At 39.0% G+C, this 12,500-nt stretch overlaps 1 protein-coding gene across 1 annotated transcript in view; it reads left to right on the top strand.

Moving 5' to 3' along the window:
- LOC115229225 (acetylcholine receptor subunit alpha-like) overlaps positions 1 to 12,500 on the top strand; it is a gene marked incomplete at its 3' end in the record, with an annotated part of 49,079 nt that overhangs the window by 25,353 nt on the left and 11,226 nt on the right. The window contains exon 2 of the mRNA XM_036499139.1: positions 9,682 to 9,791. Coding sequence (XP_036355032.1) covers positions 9,682 to 9,791 — 110 coding nt within the window. The remainder of the gene's footprint in view (positions 1 to 9,681; positions 9,792 to 12,500) is intronic.

Genomic DNA, 12,500 nt, shown 5'->3' with positions numbered 1-12,500 from the left:
AGCGGACTCGCGGTCGTAGGATCGCGGTTTCGATTCCCAAACCGGGTGTTGTGTGTGTTTATTGAGCGAAAACACCTAAAGCTCCACGAGGCTCCGGCAGGGGGTAGTGGCGATCCCTGCTGTACTCTTTCGCCACAAATTTCTCTCACTCTTTCTTCTGTTGGCCTGCTCGATTAGCCAGCGGGGTGGCGTTATTTGAAGGCTAAAACAATGCGAAGCGCATTGTGACCAGCGATGTGTAACAACATCTGATAGTCTGGTCGGTCACGGTGATCACGGTGACCTAGATACAAGTAGCCTTATGTTGAAAATTTATATCATGTCAACATACACTCCGATTACCTAGGTTTCAGGGTTGATGTGATGGGAAGTTATGTTCAGGAAAATTAAAATGAAATAGGCGAAAACAGCTACTCTACGTGTTTCTGCTACTCTTAAATTGTGCGACATTTCCCAAACATATAATAATCGGATTTAACAATGCTTCAGATCAAAATTCAGTCCTAGCAAACCAGATTCGCCCTCGGAATATCTTTATATATAAAAGTAAGGTTGTGTGTCTGTCTCCTACGATTTAGATTCCTAACTACTCCCACATTTTGCGGTGCAGTTTAACCAAAACCGGGTATCTTATAGTCGTGATTCATATCGAGCTCTTCTGGGTATTAGCGCGCGTCTACGATGAGTCTACGATTTTTTAAATAATTTACCATCGTTTTTTTCCATTTTAATGCATTTTTCGCTATTATATAAGGGAAGTAACTCTCTAAAAATGTCTACGATGAGTCAACGATTTTAAAAAAAATTTACCATCATTTTTTTCCCATTTTTAATGCATTTTTTTGCTATTTTTTGGCTATAACTCTCTAAAAATGCTTTATAGTTATTTCCCTTACAAACCCGAGGAACGCCGGGTGATACTGCTAGTATAATATAACCCTGGAAATATAGCGCATCTGTAACGGGAGTTGAGCACAACATACAGGTGGGCTGAGGACAATAACATGCAGTTTAATGCTGGAAAGTTCTAAGCCCTGGTCTATGGACAGGGTATACTGGCCCAGGAAGAATTGCAATTCCCAAATCCGAATGAGTGCTTGAATTTGGAATTGACATGCGTAATGATGCATGCTTCCAGGTGCATATTACTAATTTGGTAATAAAATGCAGACGGCTAGCTGGAAGGATCCGAAATTTCAGAACAAGAGTACAGGAAACCATGTTGGTCCTTTGGCGGACATATGTCCTCAGGCGCTTAAACTACTGGCCCCAACTATGGTCACCACGCAGTATAAAATCAACGGCGCAACTGGAAGCAATCCAGTGGAGCTACACAAAGAAAATAGTCGCAATGCAACATATCAGCTACTGGGAAAGACTGAAAGAATTAGAAGTCTTCTCCCTAGAACGAAGGCGAGACTGATAGATAGATAGATAGATACATACATACATACATACATACATACATACATACATACATACAAACAAACATACATACATACATGCATATATACATACATATATACATATATACATACATACATACATACATACATACATACATACATACATACATACACACACACATAGATTTATACATATACAGATAGATATGTATGGAAATCTATGTATACGCATATAAATATATTCGTGGATGCATATATAAGTATAATATATATAATATATATATATATATAATATATATATATAGAGAGAGAGAGAGAGAGAGAGAGAGAGAGACATACACAAATGTCTATAAACATATGGGTGTATAAAAGTGTGTTTGTGTGTATTTTGTATTTGTGTATACAATTCAGCGTATTCTGTTGCAAGCCCCGGAAACAAACAACCGATCACAAAATTGCGACCATTTTCAGATTTTTTAAGTCTAGCCACCATTGCAAAACATAAAATTATTTTGTTGAATATTTATAGCAAAACTGATATCTTTGTGATGGCCAACATTGGTAAGTATTTTCGTCTTCAGAATAATCCAGAGTGAATATTCTTCAAATTATGAATTCCTATCACAGAAGCAATAAGTTGAATGAGATTTCGTGTTTGTGTGTCCTTTCTTTTTTTACCCCTTTTTTCCCTTTTTGTCTTTCTATTTTTCTTTACTTCTTTCTTTTGTTCTTCCTTTCTTGTTTCTTTTGGTTTTTGCTGCTTGATTTTCCTTGCGACAATTCATTTCTCTGTGCAATGTTTAATATTCTATATTAGAAAATTTGGAAATGTAGGATTTATGACGATTCCTTACACACACACACACACTCACACACAACACACACACACACACACATCATCCACACACACGCACATACACTCACATCATCCACACACAAACGCGTGCATGAATACGTACATCTTATGTATCGTATATATCTGTGCGTGAAGATATATGTTTTGTATGTATATGTATATACATGTATGTATTCGAATATATTATATATATGTGTATGTATGTGTGTGAGTGTGTCTGGGTGAGTGTGTGTGTATGTGTGTGTATATAACTAAGAACCAAGAAAATGCTAACGTTTTCAAATTTTAAAAAACCTGGTATTAAATTTCGTTTTGTTTAAATGTATCTGTATGTGTGTGTGTTTGTGTGTGTGTGTATAATACGTAGATATAAGTATATGCGTGTATAAACGACATATACACATAGACAGACGGACAGACAGACAAACAGACAGACAGACAAATAGACAGACAGACAGACAGACAGACAGACAGACAGACAGATAGATAGATAGATAGATAGATAGATAGATAGATAGATAGATAGATAGATAGATGGATAGATAGATAGATAGATAGAGTAGATAGATAAGATAGATAGATAGATAGATAGATAGATATATAGATAGATAGATGGATAGATAGACAGATAGACAGATAGATAGATAGATAGATAGATAGATAGATAGATAGATAGATAGATAGATAGATAGATAAACTGTCCCAAATGTCAAATCACTGGAAATAAATGAATTCCAAACGGAACACAGACGCTCAATAATACGCACACACATATGCGCAGTAACACATGTATACTTATTCAGATAAACACACACACAAACGTACAGGCATGCTCACATACACACGCACATATCGAACAACGAAAGCAAACGGAAATATCTCATGCCAGAAATTTAAATTTATTATAGGGTAGGAGAAGGTGTGTTTGTGTCGGCAACAGTAGCGGATACGCCGTGTTTTCGAAGAAACGAGAAATCTATGAAAGCATTACGTGATATACTGAAACTATCACCGAATATTATAAGCGATCATTTTAATAGGAAACAAAAAAGAAAAGCATTTACATGCATCCTGAGTATTTAATTAAAAATAATCATTAGGCGCAGGAGTGGCTGTGTGGTAAGTAGCTTGCTAACCAACCTCATGGTTCCGGGTTCAGTCCCACTGCGTGGCATCTTGGGCAAGTGTCTTCTGCATAGCTCGGGCCGACCAATGCTTGCTTGTGAGGGATTTGTAGACGGAAAATGAAAGAAGCCTGTGTATATATGGTATATATATGTATGTGTGTGTGTTGTGTGTCTGTGTTTGTCCCCCTAGCATTGCTTGACAACCGATGCTGGTGTGTTTATGTCCCCGTTACTTAGCGGTTCGGCAAAGGAGACCGATAGAATAAGTACTGGGCTTACAAAAGAATAAGTCCCGGGGTCGAGTTGCTCAATAAAAGGCGGTGCTCCAGCATGGCCTCAGTCAAATGACTGAAACAGTAAAAGAGTAACTAAAAGATATATTAATGCATAAGAGTCAGGTTAAATTTGGAAATGATTCAATTCCTCGTCTGTCGCCTCATTCCGACATGCCACAGACAGCCGAAAATTTATGAGTGAAACATTTCATTTCCGTTATCATAAATTCTTTTCAACTGCCTTATCATACGATTCCGTAAACATTTAACAACATTCTGTACGGGAATCTGCATATCACCTGGATGATGAGGCGGCGTGGAGGCGATGAAATTTATGAACGTTAGGTTGTTACACATAGTGAGAATTTCATCGATCCAGATGTTCAGTAGATTCACACACAGATGCGCACACACATACACATACACATATACACATTTATATAAATATGAGTATGTGTGTGTGTGCGTGTGTATATCTGTGGGTGTACGCTATGTTTGTACACAAGTATATGTATAGATAGATATACATATATATATATATATATATACACAGACACACATACGGATTATAAAATAAAGAAAGCCTTAAACTTATCTTACGACATCTGTTTCGAGATGATCCTAACTTATGTAATAACCAGATTCATAATATGTGTATGACGACAAATCCAGATGAAATTGTTGAAGTAATTAGGCCTCATTTTTCTGAAGTGGCGTGGTAAGTGCTCTACTCTGTGTTGTCTATATTTAAATTATTTTGCCTCTCTCTCTTTCACCCCTGTCTCGGTCTCTCTCTCTCTCTCTCTCTCTCTCTCTCTCTCTCAATCTCTCTCTCTCTCTCTCTCTCTATCTCTCTCTATCCGGTTTGCATAGCGTTTAAATGATCGAGAATTCGACATCCTTCCTGAAAGGGCCGTCGATTTGTTGCTCGACTTTTTCAGTTATTACATTCAGGACACCAGGAAAGCTAGAAGATAAAACACAAGCACTCAGCTCTGAGTGGCCCTGCATCTTATAGCAGGAATACATGTGTGTGTGTGTGTGTGTGTGTGAGCGTGTGTTTGTGTGTGTGAGCATGTGTTTATATGTGTGTGAGCGTCTGTGCGTTTGTGTATGTATACAAACGTGGGTAAACGTAGGTATACATTCGCTTAATTTGAACAGAATGTTCTTTTCATTTCTTAGACGATTGAAAAGAACATTCCACTCGTATTAAGCAATTTTATAAATACATTCGCCCTCCCTTCTGTGTGTGTGTGTGTGTGTGCACGATTATGTGCATATTTGTGCGTGCGTGTGTATGAGGTATAAATGGAAAATTGAGGGAGTGGCTGCATGATTTTTTTACGGTGCTCTCTCTCTCTGAGAGGACATCAATCCGCAGCGTAGTTCTTCGGGGAACTGTACTGGGACCACTACTGTTTGTAATAACTCTTTCAGACATGCCCTCTCTCGTACAGTCAACCATTCTCACCAGTTACGTTGAGAAAACAAAATTATCTCAAGTGGCCAAAGACCCTGATGACATACTATAACTGAACTGCCTGCAATATACAAATTGGCTGATGAATATAACATGCAGTTCAATACCGATAAGACTACGATCGGAATACATATGATCAGTATCAGTGCGATCCCAGAGTTAGAATCGGTGCGTGATCTGGGAATCCACATGAGTAATGATGCAACGTTCCATGAGCATATTACCAAGATGGCAACACTATGTAGGTGAGTAACCGGATGCAGCTTTAAAGCATTCAGAACCAGAAATAAGGATACCTTACTAATACTATGGAGGACTTTTGATCTCAGTTTTCTGAATTACCGATCCCGACAGTGGTCGCCGCAGAGCGTCAAATTTTGGGGGGAACTTGAGGCAATCCAGCGTCACTACATAAAGAAGATTGAATCGGTGAAGCAGATGAGCTACTGGGAGTTGCTACAAGAATTGAAGCTTTACTATCTGGAGAGAAGGCGAGAAAGGCATACAGTGATGGAAGACCCTGCAAGGATAAGCTCTCAATTTTAGAATTCAGAGCTATGCCAAACACCGAACTAGAGGGCACTGAATAACACCAAAGATACCGTTTTCTTCATCTCGGATAAGGACCCAGAATTGCAACAGCTTATGTTTCAGGGAGACCACAACTTTTTAACATCCTGCCAAGCAATCTCAGACAAATGTCTGTCTGAAGTCCCAGATGAGTCACATAACGGCTGGAGACACAATTGAAAGGCGGTGGTCTAGCATGGCGCCAACCTGTGGTGGAAATCAGTAAAATAGTAAAAGAGTATATGCTGTGAGGTAAGAAGTTTCTTTCTCAACCACATGATATAAGAAATACGTTATCGAACTAAATGTTTTCAAAATATGCATAATTCATTAATAACTAAAATTTGCCAACCTGGATTAATTAATCTGCAAATTATACTTCATGTTTCTGTTCTGAATTAAATGGAGTTTTAAGCTGGGAATATACCGCCTGTCAATATATTAGACATAGTTAAACGTTTGAAAAGACATTAAGAAGATATATTATATATTTAATAAGATATTCTTAGAAAATCTTTAGCCCTACCATACCAATTATTTCTCTCTTGCTCATTGTCTCCCTTTCACTCTCTCCCCCTCTCCTCCCCCCTCTCCTCCCCCCTCTCTCTCTCTCTTAGTAGTGCCATTTCCTTGGTTTCTTTCTATTTGTCTCTCTATCGCTCTCATGCATATATATTATATATATATATATATATATATATATATATATATATACATACATATATATATATATATTATATATATATATATATATACAGTATATATATATATTATATATATATATGTATACATGCATAAATACATATAGATGTATGGTATATATGTATATGTATATGTATGCATGTATGTATATGCATATGTATATGTATACGTATATATATATTCATATATACATATAGATATATGGATATATATATACATACACATGCAGATTTGTGTATATGCATATATATATATATATATATTAATATATATATGTGTGTGATATCTATGTATACACGCACACACACACACATGCACTCACAAACACACACGCACAGACACGCACAGACACGCACACACATACATACACACGCACACACATACTATTCGCTTTCCTCTTTAGCCGATATCTGATAATGGGATTTTAATAACAGTTGTGATAACTCATTAGTATAGAGATTATGTTCCATATTTCTATGATTGATAGAAGGTAAGTAAATACCTCCATTAGGTTTATCTGTTGCAGCGAAAGAGAGAAAAAGGCAGAGATAGAGAGAGAGATAGGCAGATATATATATAGAGATAGGCAGAGAGAGAGAGAGCTAAGACACCGATTGCTATAGATTTGATACGATACAGTTACACAGCAACGGATTTTCATTGTATAATAAATTAATGCTTCATTGAATCCGACGAGGATTGATCCAGTCTTTCAATCAACTCCACTACCTATTCATTTGAAATATAATCTAAGTGGCCGAATATTCCGAAAATAAACGTGGCTTTTATGTGATTTTAAATAGGCAGAGTGAATGTGATATAATGTGAGACAAAGCTTGGTTTTTGAAATACAATTCTTCCGTTGGTTTTCTTTTATCGTTTCCATTCAGCTTTCATCATTTTCATTTTTAAAAAAATTAGAGATTGTACTAAAAGATGCTTGCTCAAAAGGATAGACTCTAAGGACGGACTTGGCGAATCATGATGACACATCTAAATTCTTCAGCAAACAACCATATCTATGTCCATCTTTCGTATACATACAGACACACATATATACAGAAAGACAAACATCACAAATACTATATAATTATATAATTGGGTGCAGTTCCAACCTACATGGTTCCGGGTTCAGCCTCACTACGTGGCATTTTGGCCAAATGTCTTCTACTTAGAAGACCAAAGCCCTGTGCCTGCCGCATACACACACACACACACACACCACACACACACACACACACACACACATATATATATATATATAATATATATATATATATATTATATATATATATATATATATATATATATACTACTTATGTGGAAAATCGGTGTGTGTTTGTTTGTGGCGTTGTTAGCTAACTCCTCGTACATCGTTTTATTGATTTTGATGAAACTTGACACGTTAGTAGAACTCATGTCTGGAAACCTCGTGACATACTTAAAATGTTGAAAAAATCGATAATACGGCCCCTGGGAGGGACCTTTATATCTACCTCATATAACTATTTTAACTGTTTTTAAGCACCGAAGGGAAATAACCCATAGTATTGTACAATATTTTTTTAAACACTCAAGGGAAATAACCCTTTTCATTGTTTATGTTCAATTACTTTCAATATCGACATTTTGTGTGTCCTATTTCTAATTTTTGCAAACAATATCACTTTTATACTTTATTTGACAAGTGGGTAGAACTCATGTCTGGAAACCTCGTGACATACGTAGATCGTTAAAATATTGATAATAGGGCCCTTCCAATGGATCCTTCTATCTACTACATATTACTAATATTTTATTTAAAGAACCCAAGGGTTCCATACCACATACAGATTTTAGCGAAGCGATCAATATTTGATTCTCACGATCAGCCGACCTTATTCTGTATTTCCCTACTCACGGTTTTGAACTGCTAAACGTTATTATTGCACTTCCTTAATTTGAATCTTAAACATTAAAGACTTCATTCATACATTTCTATACATATTTTTTTTGAATGCCCGTTACTCCGATAATTTTGCATTTTTACAGTTACACTTTTTCCATGACAGAAGGTATTTTTTTTTTATTCCACAACGTATTTGTAGTGGCTTCATGCAGGCTTAGCATGGATTCGATCCTCGATTGCCAAAATCCACTTAACACTTCAACAGAGCTTTTCTCAAGGTGAAACAATATTTTTTCTGTGAATAACAGCTTTTATACATTTATACATATGCTTCATAGAACGTTGTTACAATAATAGTATGGCGTTTTTGTATAAGCAATGCTTGTGTATGTCAACTCTAGACTTCAACATGTCTGCTTTTTGCAGTAAGGTTTGGTCAAATAGGGCAGCACAATGCAAACAAATTGATGCCTGAACATTCCTTTTGATATATTACCTAAGCGACCGGTTACTAAGACGAAGGTAGCACGTAATGTTTGATGTGTTGTTTTCTGACATAAAAATAAGTCTTGTCTATGATATGAAATGACGAACGATTGTGTCGTTCAATGTGCTACTTTATGAATATGTTTTTTGTTCGTGTGTGTCTGTGTATTAAATATACTTCTATTTCTGCACTCACAAAGATGTGTCTGTATGTGTATGTGTACGAATGCGTGTGTTCCCGTGTATGTGCTCGCTTCTCAGTGTGTGTTTGTGTATGTGTGTGAAACTGTGAACGTGTGTGTGTGTGGCTATATAATATGTAAATATGCATTTGTCTTTGCTATCAGATATTATTGAATTCTGATTCTGTGAGTGTTTTAGAGCAGGGGTACGTGCATATACATATATACATATACGTACTGACGCGCACAAATTTACATAAGCTACACAGGAACATATTCATACGTACATAAACATCTGTCCGTCAATCCATCCATCCATACATACATACATACATACATACATACATACATACATACATACATACATATATCCTTACATATACACACGCAAATACATACATACATACATCATACATACAGATAGACAGACAGATATGTAGGTAGAAATTGTTTTAATGGCTTTCTGGGGTGACTGGGGAAATGAAAGCATCTTCATGACCACCCTCAGACAGTTTTGAAAGCCCATAGAAAATGCGAGCCTTTTACGTGAAAAACTGTGGATTTGTAAAAAGGACACACAGATACACAGACATTTTGCCGTTTATAAATCTAGAGATAATGATTTATGTCACACAAAAGCTGAAGTATGTGTTTTAATTAAATGTTTGAATCATTTATTAAATGAATATCTTCATTTTTCTTTCAGGAATGGTACGATACACGTTTAGAATGGAGTCCTGAAGAATATGGCGATGTCAAAATGATGCATATTCCATCGAAGGATTTATGGAGGCCAGATATTGTATTATACAATAAGTAAGTACATGGTATTGATATATGAATACTTCGAGATATATTTGAACAAGAATTATACGAGATCTGGTCAATAAATATCCGGATTGCTGCCATAGTAACGAAGTAAAAGCACGAAGGGTGTAGCCGCTTGCACAGATTGACCTTGAAACCTGTGGTTCATGCGCACTAAGTTTTAACGCTCTAGCTTACTTCCGCTGTTTACAGCAGTGCTTGGAAGGAAGGTCTGTATCATGTGATCATCGCATTGATCATAAAAATGAAAGTCATGGCGATATCTGCTAAGAGGTCTAGGCAAAGTTGCAGAAGGTATATGGACAAGAGTATATGAACCACACACAAGTGTACGAGTGGTTTACACATTTCCAAGATGGCCGAAAAATGTCGATATTGATGTACGTTCTGAAAGACCTGCAACCAACAGAACTGAGAAAAACATCGCAGTTGTGCGTACAGCTGTGAGAAGAAATCGTCGAATTACCATCCGTGAGTTATCAGTTGATGTGCAGATTAGTTACGATTCAGTTCAGTTCATTATCACTGAAGATTTGGGTATGAGATGGGTGTCAGCCCCTTTTGTGCCAAAACTGCTTTCAACTGACCAAATAGAATACTCGGGTTTCAGTTGCACAAGATCTCCTTGATTTTGTCGAGAACGATAAAAACTTTTTGAGAACTTTGCGTAAGGCCTCTCAGCAGGTATCACCAAGCTTTCATAATGTTTGATGCAGATTCTCTACTCAACTGTATGTTTAATGCGACGATCACACGCTACACACCTTCCTTTCAAGCACTGCTGTAAACAGTGGATATGAGCTACAACGATAAAAGTCAGTGCGCATGCACAACAGTGTTCAAGGTCAATTCGTACCAAGCGGCTTCACTCTACGTGCTTTAGCTTCATCACTATGGCAACTATCCGGATACCTATTGATCAGACCACGTATCTATTTTCATAAGCGAGAGGCCATTGCATCATGTTGTCCATAGTACGGTACTCCAGTCTGGCTCATGTCTCGCTGGAACCAGAGAAGAATATTGCAAGCGCTGAGTGAGTTGATACTAAGCCGAAACACTACGCTTACGGTGGTGATAGTGGTGGTGCTGGCGCTTAAGTTGGCGGCGCTGGTGGTAGCGGTGCTGGCGGCGGTGTTGACAGTGGTGACGCTAGCGGTGGTGGTTGTGGTGGTGGTAGTGGTGGCGGCGCTGGTGATGGTGGAGTTGGAAGTGGTTGCGCTGGCGGTGGCGGCGATGGTAGTGGCGGCGCTGGCAACGGCTGTGCTTGCGGCGGTGGTGCTGGCAGCGGCGGCGCTGGCGGCGAAGGCGCTGGCTGCGGAGGCGCTGGCTGCAGAGACGTTTGTGGCGGCGCTGGTGGCGGCGCTGGTGGCGGCGCTGGTGGCGACGCTGGCGGCGGTGGAACTGGTGGTGACGGCGCTGGCAGCGGTGGAACTTGTGGTGGCGGCGCTAGCAGTGGTGGCGCTAGCAGTGGTGGCGTTAGCGGTGGTTGCGGTGGCAGTGGCCTTATTGATGTTGGAGGTACTGACGTTGGCAGCGGTGGCGGTAGTGGTACCAGCGCTGGCGCTAGAGGGGCTTGCAGTGGTGCAGCCGGCAGTGGTTGTTGTTATTGTTGTTGTTGTTGTGCTGGTGGTAGTGGTTGGGGGAGGGGGTTCAGGTGTTGGCAGTGGTGACGCGGGTCTTCGTTCGACCATGATTCTCAATTGTTCGGACATCTGAATAACCTGCTTTTAAATTAACGTGTTTCTGCCTGAATCTTAGTGAAGGTGTGTAACTCAGTAGTTGGGGTATTCGGCTCCCGATTGCAAGGATGTGAGTTCGATTCCCGGCAGCGCATTGTGTCCTTGAGCAAGACACTTTATTTCATTTTGATTTAGTCCACTCAGCTGGGAAAAATGAGTAGTACCTGTATTTCAAAGGGCCAGCCTTATTATACTCTGTGTCACGCTGAATCACCCCGAGAACTACGTTAAGGGTGTCTGTGGAGTGCTCAGCCACTTGCACGTTAATTTCACGAGCAACCGACAGAGGCCAGCTTAGTGCCTGACTCAAATATCTCTCTCACCGCTCTTTGTCTCCTCTCTTCCAATCTCTCTACCTCTCTCTCTTTCTCTCTCTCTTTGTCTCTCTCTCTCTATATATATATATATATGTGTGTGTGCGTGTGTGTGTGTGTATGTGTGTGCGTGTACTCCAGCATGGGTGCGAACAGCTAAAAGAAGAAAAGAATATATAGGCACAAGATTGGCTGTGTGGTAAGTAGCTTGCTTACCAACCACTTGGTTCCGGGTTCAGTCCCACTGCGTGGCACCCTGTGCAAGTGTCTTCTACTATAGCTCGGGCCGACCAAAGCCGTGTGAGTGGATTTGGTAGACGGAAAGTGAAAGAAGCCTGTCGTATATATGTATAAGTATATACATATATATATATATTGATTTTTTTTTTTTGATTTTTCCAGTTTCAGCTTATGAGCTGTGGCCATGCTGGGGCACCGCATATATATATATATGGCCTGCTCGCATAGCCAGCGGGGTGGCGTCATTCGAAGGCTAAAACAAGGCGAAGCGCATTGTGACCAGCGATGTGTAGCAACATCTGATGGTCTGGTCGGTCACGTGATCAAGTGATATATATATATATATGTGTGTGTGTGTGTGTGTGTGTGTGTGTGTACGTATGTGTGTGTGTGTACGTTTG

The sequence above is a fragment of the Octopus sinensis genome, unplaced genomic scaffold (genome assembly GCF_006345805.1).
Source record: "Octopus sinensis unplaced genomic scaffold, ASM634580v1 Contig12173, whole genome shotgun sequence".
NCBI classification, from domain to species: Eukaryota; Metazoa; Mollusca; class Cephalopoda; order Octopoda; family Octopodidae; genus Octopus; species Octopus sinensis.
The sequence above is the reverse complement of the archived record's forward strand: the minus strand, read 5'-3'. Positions and strand labels throughout refer to the sequence as shown.